The 18,842-nt window shown below is 34.2% G+C and overlaps 1 protein-coding gene across 1 annotated transcript in view; it reads right to left on the bottom strand.

Annotated features, from left to right (window-relative positions):
* Positions 1 to 114: 114 nt before the first annotated feature.
* AHR (aryl hydrocarbon receptor) overlaps positions 115 to 18,842 on the bottom strand; it is a 45,088-nt gene continuing 26,360 nt past the window's right edge. Inside the window, exons 4-11 of the mRNA XM_023732281.1 lie at positions 17,925 to 18,014; positions 15,114 to 15,237; positions 13,413 to 13,543; positions 11,552 to 11,754; positions 10,706 to 10,815; positions 9,885 to 10,026; positions 7,207 to 8,452; positions 115 to 4,063 (exon numbers count right to left, since the gene is read on the bottom strand). Of these exons, the coding sequence (XP_023588049.1) occupies positions 3,932 to 4,063; positions 7,207 to 8,452; positions 9,885 to 10,026; positions 10,706 to 10,815; positions 11,552 to 11,754; positions 13,413 to 13,543; positions 15,114 to 15,237; positions 17,925 to 18,014 (2,178 nt within the window). The 3' untranslated portion in view covers positions 115 to 3,931. The remainder of the gene's footprint in view (positions 4,064 to 7,206; positions 8,453 to 9,884; positions 10,027 to 10,705; positions 10,816 to 11,551; positions 11,755 to 13,412; positions 13,544 to 15,113; positions 15,238 to 17,924; positions 18,015 to 18,842) is intronic.

The raw sequence follows: 18,842 nt of genomic DNA, 5'->3' as shown, positions 1-18,842 counted from the left end.
AAAAAAAAAAATTCTGTATGGGAGACTAACTTGAAATGTAAACTTCATTTAATTACAACAATTAAAAAAAGAAAAAGAAAAAGCTACTGGAACAAGTGATTTATTTTTATTTTTATTTTTCAGGATGGAAGGAAATGTGCGCAACAGGGAAGCCTATGACGAGAAAAGACTCTAGAGAAGGGAAATGTAGAACTAAGGGGATGAGAATTGGAATCTCGTTAACCTTGGCACAAGTGTTAACCTTAGAGAGTAGAGGAACCCTTCCTTCTCATATAGTGGAGGTAAGAGTAAGAAACCAAGGACAGTGGTAATGTGAGGTGATGGTACAGGACACTTAGGATGTGTTAAGGATTTTTGATGGTCTCAGTTCTGTAAGTAAAAACATTGAAGCAAGGTCATTTGTAGACAGTGAAAGAGAATTAGAGAAGTATCACCCAGTCCTGTCAGTAGCTAACATTCCTAGAACAGTGTGGTACAGTTGGTGAAAAGGGGGCAAGCTGAAGTCATTCATGTGGGCAGAAGCCGAGAGTGCAAGTGGAGATCAGACACAGATTATCTAAATTTTTACTTGATTTTTTCAGACCAAGTAACTAAAAGAGTATCTCATGTATTTCTTAAACAGACAAAAGATTCAGTGTTATCTAAGATGTTCAAAATTAAGTATGATGCTAATTTGCTATGTTTATATATGGTTGTTGAGAAAAACATCCAACAACTGTAGATGACAAATACAAAGTTAGCGTAAAAATGGTTGTTACTGGAATGAGAACTGTTTTCTCCTTGGAATGTTTTCTTTAAACTAATTGCAGAATTACTGGTGAATGTTAACTAGGTAAGAATTTAAGGCCAAAGGCATATGTGTCACTTACATTTATTAAAGAGAGAGCTTAGATTTGAACAATAATTTTTCTAACCTAAGCACAAAATATGAATTGACTTGATGGCAACAGGTAAGCACATAATATAGCTAACCAGCGCTCTTTTCAAAATTCCTCACAAATAAGCTTAAAATATTGGTTTATTAGAATGTGGTTTGGATCTTGATCTGAGATACTAACACCATTATATGTAATAACACTGATAATAGAAGATTTAAATGAACAGTCCATTTCAGAAACATTTTGATATATGAAGTTACTGAAAGTATACATTTTATATTCAGGTAAAGGTCAAAATAACTAGGGCAGACTTATATAAGAAGTTTATGAATTACTGATTTAACATATCCTTAAATATTATAGATTATCCAACATAGTTTTACTATTATGCTATAAATGATGACTTCCTTTATATGGATCAGAAAGAACAGTTTACATTAAAACATATTTTTCATACTTGGTGATAACTTTATTATACTATTGTATATAATTCCATTTGATAAGTATGGAAATTAAAAGTCAGTATTTTAAACAAACAAAAATGTATGCATGGCATATGTAAGCAATAACATTCTGAAGGAAAGAAAAAAGCCACGAAAACATTTATCCTAAAATTGAGCAATACTGAAAAACACTAGTCTGTGCATAGTAAAGATTGAAAGCTTCATAATAAATTGGAGCATTGGTAATCCTGTACTCTAAAAACAATCAGATATAGAAAAAGTTCAAATTGAACACATATACATCCTTAGAAGTGCACACCATATAAAAATAAATCCCTCAATAATGCAATACATAAAGCATTCTTTCTTTCTTTGGAACTTAAAATACAGACAAAGGTGTATTTGGTTTAATGTGATTTTATTATTCTTAGATAAATTTTAGTTATTTTATATAGATAAAAATATACAATATTGCTTTAGAAACTTAATTTTATAGTAAGTGTATAACTGTCATCATACTCACACAATTTACAAAGCCTATTTTTCACTAAACGTAATTCATCCAATAATGTGGAAGATACTAACAAGAATGGTGTATATGAAGATTTTTTAATGAAAGCTTTAAATGTAAAAATGGAGTATTAATACAGACCACTGGTCTAAATCTTTAGTGACACCTCACACTGGAAACAAATTATGAAATGTTTTAGACAATAGTTTTTCTTCAACACTGAAATTGATTCTATAGATTGATAATTTTGACTGCAAATGTACAGTATTGACATAGATACTTTGCCTAAAGCCACTTTTACACACACTGGTACTTAAAAAAAAAAAAAAGAAAGTTGTACTTTATTAGTACATCTCAGTTTGGGATTCCAGTAAAGTCGGTATAGTGATTACTTTGCCTTATTGATAATAAAGGTCATTATACCATAGAAACAACCTAATGTTTGAAGTTAAAAGAGCTGCATGGTTGTCTTCTTCTTAATACCACTTTCAAAGCAGTTGGATTTATTATTTGATTTCTTAAAAAGACACTGTAAAATATATAAAACCAAACATATTTATGTGCATACACAGAAGTATGGACTACTTTTAAATGAAAGATTGAAATTATTTTACAGATAATTTTGTTTGCTACAAACTATACAATGCACCATTCATTTCACTCATAACAATACTTTACACCAAACATTGGTATCTTCAATCTTAACACTCATCAAATATGAGAAAAACAAATAGTTCTCACTGTTTTAAAGAAAGGAATTTATGAAGTCAACATAATATATCTGAAAGGATTATAAATCTAGAACAGTATTTAAAGACAATTTATACACACTAACAAGGATGGCTTTGCTTAATTTAATCAAGAAGCTAGAAACAAAGCTGCTTCTCTTCATTGCAATTTAACAAACATGGTTGCATTTAAAAGACTGTTCACAATGCAACATCCAACTGTCACTGCAAAGATTCCAGTAAAGGTATATAGTGGTACATTTTTTTCTTCAGGAAACACTGAGTGCTACTATCTTAACAGTCACTATGAGTCGGAATCGACTCAATGGCAATGGGTTTCTTTTGATCTTACTAGTTGGAGCCCTGATGGCGAAGTGGTTAAGAGCTACAACTGCTAACCAAAAGGTCCTTGGAAACTCTATGGGACATTTCTACCCTGTCCTATAGGGTTGCTATGAGTTGGAATTGACTCGATGGCAATGGTTTTTTTTTAATCTTAATAGTTAAATAATAATTAAGAGATAATTGGGCAATTCGGCAGGACTTTTTACTTTCAAATTTTTTCCATATAAGGCACATAGCAACATTTAATGTTTAGAAGCAACTAGATTATATAATAATTATCTTTTCAATCATTATTTGCCCTTTACCTAAGAAATGAGTAGTGCAGTTAAAACATGCCTGAATTAATAAAAATAATTGGTTTTAAGAAATACAAATAATAATTGTGCATAAAATGAATGTTATTAATTTAATTAAAAAAGAAAAAGTATATTTTATATAAAATATACATCTTACAGTATTATAGGTAGAAAAAATTGTGAGGCACTTAGATTAACAGTGAAGAAAAGCATTAAGATTATGTTTTTTATAAAAACACCAAACCACTATTTTAACATCTGAAATAAAAGTATAGTTAACAAACGGAAAAAATAGTTTAATTTTAAAACTCTGTATTTGATGTACTAATAAGAATCCAGAAGTTCTAAACCTGAAGTATTTCATTTTTATTCCGACAGAAATAATTGGAATAGAGAAAATTTTCTTATTTAAAAGAATCTTAAAATCCCTCTGAATAAGTTTTGCATATTTTGTGGGGCTCAGAATAATGTGAAAGGTAGTATGGTATCTCATTATTCTGTGGCAGCATATTTTAAAGACTGCAGTACACAAATTTTTCTTTTATTTTTTAACTCTTCTTCTAGAGATGCAAATTAAAGTATGGTTTAGAATAACAATGTGAACAATGTGCATCAATGCCACCATATCACAACTTGTTGTTGCCCAACACTGACAGTTTTATTACTCTGCAATCCTTCACAAGCTAATTTAAGCAGCATCCAAACACCAGGGTGAAAACTGGGCTTGGAATTACAGAAATCCACTGGATGTCAAATCAGGGAAAGGTCCGGCTTCTGATGGATGATGAAGAGGCTGAAGATGAGTGGTAGTCTGAGTGTTATTTAATTCAGCTGGATATGTTTCATTTAAAACTCCTCCATTCTGCAAATGAAAACAAAAATAGCAATGCTACTTATCAGAATAGATCTTTTCAAATATCATAAACCATTAAATGATATGTTAAAATAGAATTTTAAAATCTCACTCTTGTATACTATTAAATTTCAAATTCCTTTACTACCGTTAAATTTTAAATTCTTCATTTGGTAAAGATATACTGAGTATGTATGTATCAGCTGCATTTATAACCTTTTAGTTTCTCCATTAATTTGACAAGAAATCTTGTAGGTGATACAAGTAAGTGATGCAACTGTTCCACTTCAGATTCGGCATTCCATATGTTAGGAGCATATTTGATCAACGAGTTGTTTTTGGTAGGACAGGAACTGACGGGTAAAGAGTGCTATTCATGAATAATAGTTAAATATTCTGTTTTAAGTAGGTCTGCTTTGACTAGAACTTGTCTCAGCCAACTTCTGGGTAGTGATTAATTGATCACATTCAGGATTACTACAGGGCCCTGGTATGGTACAGATGCCAACTTTCCAAAACTCACCCTAACAGGTTGAACCCCAAACAACAGTATGATGAAATGCATTAACTACACGGAACTGCAGATAACCTAGAACTTTTCTGAAAGAGATAAGTTCTGATTTTCTAAGAGTTTCTTAATATTTCTAAAATATTATACTATAGGTATAATTTACTTAATTTCTTATATGCAATATACTTTTAATAAACAAATATCACTAAAGTATTATACTAATTATAGACTCAATTTACCAAAAGAAAATACACTTTCGTGCCTTCTTACACTGAACACAGTCTGGTTTCTATAACTGCTGTTAAAAAAAGAGAAAGGCAGGGAAGGAAGGAAGAGAGGGAGGCAAGCAGATGGACAATGAAATGATGGATATGAAGATACATGTCAGAGTCACTGCAGTACGAAGTCTGTAGGATTTTACAGCCCATGGAGCCTCTGTATTTTAGTATTTAAAGTCGTATAAACTTTCAAACAGATTAAAATCATGTCCTTAACTGCTTTAAATAAATTCAACCTTTCTAAAGTCTATGTAACATTAGGCTTCAGTAATCAAAATGTTGATTACTTCAAATATTCTCCAAAACACATATTGAATGCATGGTAAAAAATCACATAATCTGGCTCTTCAATGAATGGTAGCTTTGTTGAGTCTTCAAATGGAAGGTAATATTATTTGTCCAGATAATGGGTTTTGAACAAGTAACTCAACAGTCATAACACAATGCAAGTCAGTAATTCTCTTCAAATACACTGTCTAGAACCGTGTTGTCCAACAGGAATATAATGTGAACTACATATTTAATTTTAATTTTTCTAGTAGCCATATTAAAAAACAGTAAAAATAGGTAATATTAATTTTGTAAATGTATTTTATTTAACCCAATATAGCCAAAATTTTATCATTTCAACATGTAATCAATATATAAATGTTGAGATATTTTACATTTTTTTTTTCATACTAAGTCTTAAGCCAATTGCGAGGATGGTGCAGGACTAGGCAGTGTTTCATTCTGTTGTACACAGGATCGTTCTGAGTCAGAATTGACTTGACGGTATCTAACAACAAGTCTTAAATCTGTCTGAAATCTGGTGTGTATTTTACATTTACAACACATATCAATTTCGACTAGCCACATTTCAAGTGCTCAAATGCTACATGTGACTAGTGGGTTCCCTAGTGGAATGTGCAGGCCTACAGAATTCTTACTATCTTATTATTCATAAAGAAGCAATACAAAGTGAGGAGGGGGACAACATACAGTCAAGAACTCACATGATGCTAATGCAAACCCCTTTCAAAATGATTTTAAATTAAGTAACTCAAGACTTAAGTCACTGTGCCCATGTCTACATCATAGCAATGATGTAAGACAGACTGTAATTGAATATTAACTTTTAATATATTTGAAGGATGTGAGGAATGACAATAAAAAAACCGTTTTCTATTAAAAAGCTCATATACGATCACATAAACTTAATGTATGAAAAACATCAGGAAAACCGTAAAGATTCATGTCACCTTTTTAATTCTTATACTCTAATACAGAGCAGAAGCCCTAGTGGTGCAGTGGTTAAGAGCTCAGCTGCTAATCAAAAGGTCAGCCGTTTGAATCCACCAAGCGCTCCTTGGAAACCCTATGGGGCAGTTCTACTCTGTCCTACAGGGTCGCTATGAGTCGGAACTGACTTGATGGCAATGGGTTTTTTCTTTTCTTTTTTTAAAATACACAGTAAACAGGGACCAATGAACTTAATTTTAGTCACAATATGTTTTGCAACTAAACTTAAATATACTTTCCTAGGTGGCCACAGAGAGCAGCTACCATCATTATGTTAACGTTTTTAAAAAACATGAATAGTATTTTTAGATTTATTTAAAGTGTGCTTGCTGTTAGAAGGGTTCTGATGACACATTTAAACAATAAAAATACAGCACCAAGCTTAACTTGCATGAAAGAAAGCCAGTGGAGTCCGTCTTTTTTAAGAATGCCAGAAAAAAAAAAAACTACCTTAAAGGATCAAATGAGGGCCTGCCAGAGAACATGGAGAGATTGTAGAGAACACTGAGGAGCCTATGACTGAATTCCAGTGATATTCTAGGAAAAAGGCATTCTAAGAAAGCACGCCAACATTTGACTTTAACCCTATTTCAAACATATATAAAAAATTGAGCTTTGAAGAAAACATGTTTAAAAATGTAAATGTGTTTTTAAAATTTCAAATTTTTAAAAGGTCATATGGATTTTAACAAATCAAGAGAGATAAACCAAATTTCCTACTCTAAACTAATTTTACCTGGTAACTGAGGCCATCCATTAAGGACATTTTCATTACTTTAGCCCTTGATTTATTTCTCCTTTAGGTTTTAGGTAAATACATTACACTTACATTAATAACTTAGTGGAAAACTACTGGCTTATTTAAAGAAAGTAGTCACAGATACAATGAGAAATGTTCTCCCGTGAACACTATAAAATCTAATTATTGACAAATTTACAATAGTTGGTGGATTCGAACTGCCGACCTTTTGGTTGGCAGCCGAGCTCTTAAACACTGCGCTACCTGGGCTCCCATTTACAACTATGTCTATTTATTCATAAGGTAAAAAGAGTCCCTAAAAGGGACTCATAAAAACCCTTACCTCATTTAGAAATGTCGGTGGTCCTAGGACTGCTGGATTGTATTGCATCTGATCCAAGCGGGTGTGCTGAGTTTCAGGCTGGCACTGATGCATTGACACAGGCCCGGCATAACATGTCTGAGGAGTCATTACAGTTGACTGTGGATTTATTCCATGTTCTTGGTTTTCAGTACCTTGTAAACAATGGACAAAACCTTCGAAACTAGAAGATGTACTAGGGTATGGGGATGGTTCGAAATTCCCTATAGGAAAGTCCAACTGAGTACATTTGGAATGTTGTGGTAATACAGACTGATTACAAGGAATAAAGTTCTGTGTATAAGGCATAATATTGATCTCAGATTTGTAGGGAAATTCTCGATTGGTCCCATGTAAGTCTGAAAAGACATTATACTGTTGTAGGTCTTGCTGAGGACAACTAAAAGGCACGGACTGGTTAGAGTTCCAATTTGCAAACATGCCATTAACTTGCATATGCTTCATTTTCTGACACAGTTGTTGCTGCTGCTCCACTCCTTGCTTTTGGTGGTGCTGTAGCTGCTGCTGTTGTTCTAACTGTAGGTGTTCCTGTACCATACAGCTTGAGTTCAGGGCCATGGGTTGTTGCTGCTGGTAACCTGAACACATGAAGGTAGATTCATTTAAAGAATCTTGGACATACGTCAGGATTTCATCCGCCATGTCAATGTCTCTGAAGTCATCCTCACCAGAAAAGTCAGCTCTGAAAAATTCCTCATTCTGCTGCATGTGTTTGATATCTTCAAAATCAATTCCTAGGTTTTTCATCATGCTGTACAACTCACTATTTTTATTATCTGGAAAGAGCCCTGCATGCCCTCCAGAGAGTATCAGGTTCATTTCCTGAGACTGACTAATCTGCTCATGTTTCAGGATATTATCATTTTCCATTGGTGTAATATTATCTTGCCAATTACTGCATTCATTCATAGATCTGTTTAAAAAGTTTCTTTCAAAGGGTACAGTATTTGAAGCTGGATAGTGATAAATAGACTCATCTTGTCGTATCATCGCACCCAGGAGGGAACTGGGATTGACAGAATCCTTATCTGCAGTTGATTTAGTGGCTGAGTCTTTTGCACTAGCACTGCTTTTATTCCTTACTGGTAAGGGATCCATCATGGGAGGAATAGGGCTGGCTACCTCATACATCACAGCTTCTCCAGAGGTAAACATAAACGGCAACTTCATATTTCGTTTTCGTAAATGCTCCGTTCCTTCTTCATCTCTAAAATTGTGTACGAGAAAGTTTGCATATATTAGGAAGAGTTCTCCTATCATCAACATTTTAAAATATTTCACATGCAGGAAAAGAAAAAGAGTAAGCAAAAGAAAAGACTACAGTTTGAGTTTCACTGCAGAGAACATGGGCTTTATTTTGGCCTAAATATCCTGATGACTGTTGCCATAAGTTGTTTTTTTTAGGCCAAAAAAAAAAAGTTAAATTATTTAGAATCTGTCCAAAAACTCAGTACAGCAGTTAATTCCACACTTAGGTTACATCCCTACCTGACATCATGGAAAAAACAAATTCCTGGTGGGAAAAAGATCTAAATACATAAAAACAAACTAGAAAAATTTAAGAATCCAAGTAGGAGAGGCATGTCTAAATAAAACATAAAACTCAGAAGTTATAAAAGAAAAGTTGAGCAGAATTGACAATATTAAAATTAAAAACTGTTGTATAGCAAAAGAATTATAAACCAAGCTAAAATGGAGAGAAAATATTTGTAACATATATATAACTGATTGAAATGCAATGCAGTGGGGGAAAGATGGCTTTTTCAATAAATGGTCTTGTCAATAAATGTTACTGGTCAACCGGATATCCATATAAGGGGGGAAATCAGCATGGATCCTTACTTCAAGCCATATACAAAAAATCAACATTCCTGAGAAAGAGAACTCATTTGCAATACAACTATTTGACGAACAGCTCATTTCCATAATATATAAGAAAATCTTACAAGTCACTACTGTGCTTAGCAAAATACTCTAAATAAGAATATTGTATTTTCCTTATGTTTTATAGACGGTACTAGCATTTTGTTGCTCCTTCATACACCCAAGATAAAACCGTGGAACTTTCTTTGACTCCTCTACCTCTATAGCTCTGCGTATTTAGTTGAGGCATTGGTGGTTCAGCGGTAGAATTTTCACCTTCCATGTGGATTTGTGGCCAGTGCACCTCATGTGCAGCCACCACCTGTCTGTCAGGGGAGGCTTGAGTGTTGCTATGATGCTGAACAGGTTTCAGTGGAGACGGACTAAGATGAAAAGCCTGGTGATTTACTCCCAGAAGTCAGCCAATGAAAACTCTATGGATCACAACGGTCCAATTCCCAGCCGATTATGGGGATGACCCAGGACTGGGCAGCACTCTGTTTTGTTGTGCACAGGGCTGCCATGAGTCGGGCCAACCTGATGGCAGCTAACAACAGCAACAACATATTTAGTTGCTGTCAGTTCGATCTTCTCAATGTCTCTCACCTATTCATTCCCTCTTCTTTCTATACATATTATTTTAGCTTTTTAAATTTATTTCCAGACGAAAATCTCTTAGAATATATTTTAAATTTTAATTTAAGAAGGCTTTATAAATCCAACTGTTCTAAAATAAAAAAATGAAACTACAAAACATTTTAAGTCTTTGTTCTTACGTTAGAGGTCTTTGAGTTGCGATGATATAATCTGGTCTTCCATTTTTATAAACTAAGCGTGCATTAGACTGAACCCACGCCCATCGATTTTCTTTGGTAAGAAGCCTGAACACTGTCATGCCACTCTCTCCAGTCTTAATCACTAAAATACAATAAAAAAATTAAATTATCAAACCCAAAGTCAAAATATTAAAGAGAATCTCTGAAACAAAGTCCCTCAGACATATAAACATATTTTATTCCAATAAAGAGAATTATCTTGACAATTTTTTTACCATAGCATATTAAAATGCACAAAAACAGTTCTAACAGTTGATTTTATCCTATTTCAGTCAAATTTTTTAAAAAGATTAAAGAGAAGATTAAGTACCAATCAGACAATTCTAGTCACACATGAAACTATCAAGAAAATGTGGGTGTTTGGGAGAAAAAATTAGGTAATTTTTTTTTTTTTCATTTCAGAAAGGGAATGTTTTCCTATAGCTTAAAATATTACTATACAATTTGGAAGTTTAAATCTATGTTAAGATTAAGTTATAAATTAAATAATGATGCCATAAAAAAATTTCTGGGTGAAACTAAAGCTTTGTTGACCAAAATGGTCATTTTCGCAGCGACTAAAGTTTTACATTCCTGTGTGCCAGCTGTAGAGGAGCAGTTAATGAATAAAGAGCATAACTTTCGCTACTGGTTTTATGATACTGATCAGACGTGTATCCAAATAGTTTCCTTCAACACATTACCTTCTGTTATAATTTGAAACATGTACTAGAATATATGCCATTGTTTTCTTGTCATGTTCGTAAGGAACTACAACTTACTTCGGATATGGTTCTCGGCACAGTAAAGCATATCAGCAGCATGAATAAATTGATATCCTGATCCTCTCATGCACAGCTCTGCATCAGTATATCCTAAAATAATTTTTCCTCTGTTTTAAAAAAAGGTAAAGTAAGAATGAAATTAAAATTTAACTAAGATAAATTCATTGGTTATATGCTACTTTCTGCAATATGTTTTACCTGACATTCAGAATTTCACATCAGTAGGTAGAAAAATTTAACCGTATCTATGTAACACTTTTGCTTATGGCTGCAAATCAGAGTTTTAGCCTGTTTTGTTCTCCTGAATAAAGACCATAAAAATTAGTGTGGCCAAAGATGAATCTAACAGAGCAAATTATGTACATAAAAATCTGTAATGTTTATGCTTCATTTCTTTTGCATAGTTTTTCATATTACTTCTCTGAATTCCCGTATTAGAAAACAGAAAAAACTATGGTCATGGTATTAATGTTTAATAACAGGTCCTACTTCATAATTTTGAAAAAGTGATGAAACTTCTAGAGCTAAAAATAAAATAAATTTTGTATAATTTAAAAATATAAAACAAACAAATGAATAAATGGTATCAGGAAACTGAGCCTTATTAAGGTATACTATCTTTATGGTATGAAAACTGTAGAAAGTATTGTAAAAAAAACTGTCTAATATAATATGATTTGTGAGCCTTATGGAATTATTTTACTCTAAAGGGCTATACTAAAATAATATTAAATAATAGTGAATATAACAATAACCAGTATTATAATCTACACTGTATGTTTTACATCCTAAGAGAGACTTCCTGCAACAAAATGTATCTTTGATTAAATAAGTTTGACTTACTTGGCATCACAACCAGTAGGCGTAAAGTCTAGCTTGTGTTTAGTTCTAAAGATGAAATTTTTGGTTCGGATTTCAAGTATGGATGGTGGTTGAAGTGGAGTAGCTATTGCAAACAAAGCCAACTGAGGTGGAAGTATTGATCCATCTTTCCCTTTCTTGTTCTGTCCGTGAAGATACTTTAACCTCCCCTGGAAATTCATTGCCTTAACAAACCAAAAACAGTTAATTAAAATTAACAGTTTTAAAAAGTTCCTCCTTCAAAGACTTAATTGTGACCATTTTTAGGGTTCCTGATAATTCAGAGACAAAATCTCTGAGGCTGAAAGCTGCTACCTTCTTTCACTCCTCTCTCCACAGGAAGCCCATTATAACTAAGGTTTTTTGAGGCAGTCTGAGGCAGCATGAGGGAGGTAGTATAGGTCTATGAGGAATATCTCAAAAGGTAGTATGAGGACTATCTAAAGGGACTGATAAGAAAAGAGAGCCACTCCCTGCTTCTAATTTAATAATGGTCATAACAGCAATACTCACATCATTTTCTGAGCTCCCAACTGCCCTATCACTAACACTTAGCACAGTGCCTTGCTATATTTCCGGAATGAACAGTGATAAAGTCATCAAATAAACATTAATTTTCAAACATACATGAGTTGTACATGTACTAATTGTCCACATAGAGACCAAAATACAATTTTATTAAAACACTAAATTGAATCATTATGAAATCACATAAAAAATGCAGAGCTCAGTGACAGTGAAAATAGAGTAACTTTAGAAGACAGAGGAAACAGAGACAATCTATACATTAACATGATCGTTTAAACAGTATTATCAAGCCAAGGACTGATTCTGGTATCAATGTGACAGCAGCACAAGAAAGAAAAGACCTTAGTACACATAGAAATTCAATCTCAGAAATATATTCTTTGATTGTCAGTGCCAGGAACACTTTCTGAAAGCACAATTCTAACTCTGGGTCAGCAAAATTATCTTCAGAAAGAATCCCTCCCCCATATCCCACCTCCAAAATCAGTGTGGTAATGTTTAAGATTTGATTATCCATTTCAAATTCCTGATAATTCACAAGAAGAATATGCAACGAGCTCTGTATTCTCTCCTCCTCTACCTGGTGGAGTAAGATGTGGTAAGAATACGGCAACTGCGAGGATGGACCACCTCCACTCGGAGTATCCTGTCCAAGCTGCTCCCTATGGTTATCCCACCTAAGTGTTCAGACTATGCAACCAGAAAAACATCTCATACAAGATGATGATTCTGCAACCATGAATATACAATAATTCTTCTATATGGCAGTTATTCCAGACATGTGGAAAAGGCTATGATAGTTTTTCTGCCTAGTGAGCATTAAATCCCAAGACAGTAAGCATCCTGTTACTATAGAAGGGCTAGACAGTTCTCTTATCTTATGCCTAAAAAGTCCTAAGAGTAAGCAACATACAAAGGACTGTAACTAAAGGACAGAGTTTTTTGAGTTATGGGAAATAATCAAAATCTGAATTCTCTGGTTAAAAAAAAAAAAACCCACTGCCACAGAATCAATTCTGACTCATAGTGACCCCGTAGGGTTTCCAAGGTTGTAAGTCTCTAGGGGAGCAGACTGCCACATCTTTCTCCTGTGGAGCCACTGGTGGTTTCAAACTGCCGACTCTTCAGCTAGCAGCCGATCGGTTTAACCACTGTGCCACCAGGGTCCAAAATCAGATGAATTCCTTGGTAGTAGCTTTTAAAAAATAAACTCAAAGATAATCAAAGAAAACTGGAATCAAGGAATTCACTTTTCTTTTTTCATTTTTCATAACTTAATACTAAATGCTAATGTCATAAGATTTTTGCACCTTACCAGAAAACCAGATGAATTATCCAGCAGACACCTTAGTCGGCATATGAAGCACCTCTCCATAAAGGAAGAGTTATCTGGAGGAATCTGGTCTGTGTTATAACAGACTGTTGGCTGTGGAAGGCCATTAGCTTCTGTAGAAATAACAGCAACACAAATTTACTTTCCATTTCACCGTAAAATTAATTGTTTAGTGTTTGAATAGCTGAAACTGGTGTTGATTTCTAAACTGGAGTCTGTATTCTGAATACAAAAAAACAGTCATTTCCGGAACAGTAGTAACAGAAGATGTGAAGAGAGGGCAGTAAGTCTGCTTCTAAAAAGTAGCCTACTATAAAATGGAGAAGTATTTAAGAGCAAAATGTTAAACAGATCTTTAAGTCATTTGATACTTGTTATCTAAAACATATTATGTATTTAGCATGTATATGTGGAGATCTTATCTCTTACAAGTGAATTAAGGATAAGACACAGTTAGTTAGCATATGGGATCAGTAAAAATTCATACCATAGGGTCAATTCAATCCTCTTGAATAATCTAAAGTCTATTTAAGCACAAAAGGAAAAGGGAAGAAGGACAGGTAAAAAATAGGCCGTTTCACCTTGAAAGCAGCTGTCTATGGTGCAAGGAACGGGGGAGGGAGCAAAAAACTACTAACTTTCTGGTCCTTAACTTTCTCCAGACATTGCTGTTAAAGCAAGAAAAAAAAAGTTCAAGAAAAAATAGTCATTTTCAGAAGAGAGGCTAATGAAAAGAAACCGAAAACTTATTGAATGTCACTTTTACTACACAGAACTTTACCTACTTTTTATTTTTATTGAGTTATCACTATTAACAATTTTCATATTTTCTAATGCCTTTTCTTTTTAACACTGTCACAAACTTCTGGAAAACTGCTTCTATTGAGAAAAGCTTTTTTATACTTGAAAATGCTGTTTTACTTTTTTATTTGGTGCATTTTAAACACAGAGTAATTTACACACACTCCTGTGTCAATCTTGTACATTCCTTCCATCTTTCACAATGAGAACAGAGTTGTTACCTTATTACCTATTGTGGCAGTACTCTTGCTTGAAAGTCATTAATGGCTCTCATCTGCCAAAACATTCCTCAGCTCATCTAGATCTTGTAGCCTGGCTGAGGCCTAGAACTACAGACTCACGTATTTCCATTCCTCCCCTAACTTTGCCATAGAGTTGTACTCCCCTAATGGAGTCCCTAATGAGCTTTGGTACCGCAGTGGTTAAGCGCTTGGCTGCTAACCAAAAGGTTGGCAGTTTGAACTCACGAGCCACACCATGGGAGAAAGATGTAGCAGTCTGCTACCATAAAGATTACAGCCTTGGAAACCCTATGGGACAATTCTACTCTGTCCTATAGGGTCGCTGTGAGTTGGAATATATTCGACGGCAAAGTGGGATGGAGTCCCTGGGTGGTGCAAGTGGTTAAGCGCTTGACTACTAGCCAGCAGGCTGGCAGTTCAAATCCATTCAGAGGTGTCTCAGAAGACAGGCCTGGTGATCTGCTTCTGAAAGGTCACAGCCTTGACAACCCTATAGAACAGCTCTACTCTGCACACCTGGGGTCACCATTAGTCGGAATCAACCCAAAGGCAAGTAACACCACCACCAAAGGTTCACTGCCTCCCTTAACAGAATTATATTAAAAAATCAACAAGGCTATGTTTTGATAAACATCCTTACCATCAAGTCTTTGTCCAGAGTCTGTACACTGTGAAGGGTTTAATGCCCAGTGTAGTTGACGCTGAAATTCAGCACGGTCTTCAGTATGGATAAATTCGTACACACTCTGATGTATAACATCAGACTAAATAAAAAAAGATGAAAGAAAATACAAGTACTGAATTAAAAAAAATACTAATATAATTTCAAAACTTGTCTAGATTAGTAGATGTTTGTTAGTGAAGATAAATGCAAATCAAACGATTGCCAAAGCTCTCTCGTCACCCAACATAAGAAAAGCTAGAAAAAGAGATTTGCATTGTAATTGGTAAGACAAATTTCCATCACTTCCTAACATGAATGCTAAGGTTCAGATAGCTACCTCCCCATTCCTTAAATGCAGCATATTAAGTTCTGCTTATTTCTTATCTATTTATCCTATACCTCTTCCATGAAACCCTTCCTGAATACCCAGTCCTCTTTGACTTCTCTAAGTTTAATAGCTTGCATTATGAATTTTCTTCACTGCTCTCTAATACTTTTCTTTGTATTAAATTTTCACCTCCAAGTAGACTTCGTAAGGGCAAGGGATCGTGCCTTCACCATGTCAGAATCCCTCCCTGACTTCTTGGCCCTCTGCATTTACTACAGCGCTCAGCCTGTAGAACTTGAACCAGTGTTTTTCTAACTTTTTTTTAACTGCAACTCATGGTAAGAGCGCATGCATGTGCACGCCCACACAAACACACATACATACATGGAAAAGAGTTTCATAAAAACACATTGATTATGTGTGATGATACTGTGTATTCTATATTATTTTAGTTTATTAAATTCTAAGCAATTAAAGAAAAAGATTGATAGTGATCCACTGTATCAAATTCATTACCCAGTAACTGGTCACAACTCGCAGTTTTAAAAATGGTGCCTTAAACCACCACCCATGCCAGACAGGAATGTCTTCTTAAAGAATATCCAAGCTATGTGAGAAAAAAATAGTTTGGAAAATGGCTAATCTCTTTGATTTTCTTAACTGATATGAATCATAATATCAAATCATAATTAAGATAGTTATACAATTCGTGAAGTTCCAAACAGGCTTTTCTATGAATATTAATATATTTTCTTTGAAATGCAGGAAAAATGAAATTTAAGCTTTGTGCCAAAAGCCTCCCTAAGAGCTTAATGTTCTGGCATTTAAACCATCTTTATTCCATCCATTATACTATTGCTAGAGTTACCATTTGAAACATAGGTTGGAGCATAAACATTTTCTTTTACAAAAATCTTTATTGGCTTACATTGTGTATATAATATAGTCTAAACTTACATTCATATAACAGTGTTATTCAAACCAGCAGCCTCTGCATCTCCTGTGAGATGGTTACAAATGCAATTTCATTGCTCCTATCCTGACTGGAGCCCTGGTGGCATAGCAGTTAAGAGCTTGGGCTGCTAAGCAAAAGGTCAGCAGTTTGAATCCACCAGCTGCTCCTTGGAAACCTTAAGAGGCAGTTCTACTCTGTCCTATAGGGTCACTATGAGTCAGACTTGACAGCAATGGGTTTCTTTTACCGTGACTGAAGGAGTCCTCCTGGTGCAGTAGTTAATGGCTTGGCTGCTAACTGAAAGGTCAGGTTTGAACCTACCAGTCGCTTTGCAGGAGAAAGATGTGGCAGTCTGCTTCTATAAATATTACAGCCTCGGAAACCCTATAGGGCAGTTCTGCTCTGTCCTATAGGGTCACTATGAGTCGGACTGGACTCAACGGCAACAGGTTTGGTTTGGTTTGGTTTACTCTGACTGAAACAAAGTCTCCAGGAATGAGGCTTCGAGATTTTAGTAAGCTCTACAGGTGACCCGTAGGCACATTAAATTTTGGGAACTGCTGGTAGATAAAAATAGTTAGCATTCAAGTGTACTTAGAATCATATCTGATACTCTTGTCCCTCAAATATGCCAAAAGCTTTACAACTCCATTTATTCACCATTCATTCAGTAACACTCAGCAAACCAGACACATCTGCCTTCTTCAACAACCTCACTTATTAATCATCTCCTACGCATGAGACGGAGCCCTGGTGGCGCAGTGGTCGTACAGTACTTATAAATCTTTTCCTTCCTCTGGGCCCTCCTCAATTATCCATCATATGAATCCTATACATTCTTTACATTTGCTTAAATACTATGCCCTTGAGGAAACCTTCTATAATCCATATGAGTCAGAATTAAAGGTAGAAGCCATAGTATTTTTTTGTACCTTTACATGGCACTTGATTCACTTCATAATTTTCATATGTCCTTGACTATCCACAAATTATTTGATGGTAAATAGTTTCATCTGTCCTCCCAACCCTATCTACCCCTTGCCTGAAACAGTTTCTTATACATACCCAAAACCCACTGCCGTCGAGTCGATTCCGACTCATAGCAACCCTACAGGACAGAGTAGAACTGCCCCATAGGGTTTCCAAGGAGCAGCTAGTAGATTCGAACTGCTGACCTTTAGGTTAGCAGCTGAGCTCTTAACCACTGTGCCACCAGGGCTCCTTCTCATACACAGGAGATGATTAATAAGTGAAAGAAGTACAATATCCATAAATCATATAAACATTTAAAGGAATTATAATGTAATAAATTACTAATATTAGAAAAAAATACTTTTTCTTTCTAGAAATATTATTTTTCTTCTACAGTATATATATTTGAACTGATACTTTCTACATATAAACAAAATTTCAACTGTGTCCCTAAATTATAAAATGCATAAAAAGTAGAAAGTTAATTTTCTAAAAACTTTGGTTTCTAATGATGTAATAAAAATAAACATACCTGCTGAAACCCCAGGTAATCTTGTATAGTAGGTGAAGCATAAAAGATCAAAGCATCTACAGTGACGACCAATACAAATCCATTCAGAGCCTACAGGGAAAAAAAGTTATAAAATTAGTGATGTGACTTAATGACAATATTGTTATTCAAAAATATCTGTCAGATAAGGCTGTTATTTTTGTCTCTGAAAACCTCTTCAAAATGGTTAAAATTTTTACACTTCATTAACATACCAAACAACCTTGGAATGAGAGGAATTTTTTCATTCCTTTTGATTTGGGTAAGGAAAAGCTTACAGCTAAATTTAATGCTCAATCACAATAACCTTAATATTTGTTCCCTCCCTTCCTCATGTTTCACATTTTCTGTTTTAAAAATACTGTAAACATTTTAACACATAAACTACACAGACATCATTTACTGTAATCTGCCATATTGCTTTATAGAAGTAGATAGTGTATAAAGGTGCTGGCTGATAACCTCTGACAGAGAAATCCAGATAGGAAAAATCTTTTTGGGCAAAGACATTTCAAGCATCAATGCAATTTAAAATTTAAATATTCTTAAAATATTGTAAGATATTTAAAAACTTTTTATTGAAAACCATAGTACAATATATATGTAATACACATAAATACACATGTAATACAAATATAATACACATATAAAACAAATATACAAGTGTGCTTGAATTTAATGTAATTACCAAATATATTTAGGTTCAAATCTATCATTTTATTACATGCTTTCTATTTTATTTTGTGCTTTCCATCTGTACTATGTTTCTTTTTTGTCTCCCTTCTTGCTTGCTTTGGGCCAATTATTTTTCCATTTTTTTTCTTTCTTTTAGTTTGGAAGTTATACCCCTTTTCCTATTCTTTGTGATTATTTAAGTCCAGTGTTAACTAATATCTCTTA

Source organism: Trichechus manatus, unplaced genomic scaffold (assembly GCF_000243295.1).
Source record: "Trichechus manatus latirostris isolate Lorelei unplaced genomic scaffold, TriManLat1.0 scaffold00050, whole genome shotgun sequence".
NCBI lineage: Eukaryota > Metazoa > Chordata > Mammalia > Sirenia > Trichechidae > Trichechus > Trichechus manatus.
Note: the sequence above shows the minus strand (reverse complement) of the source record. Positions and strands in the feature narration are given on the sequence as shown.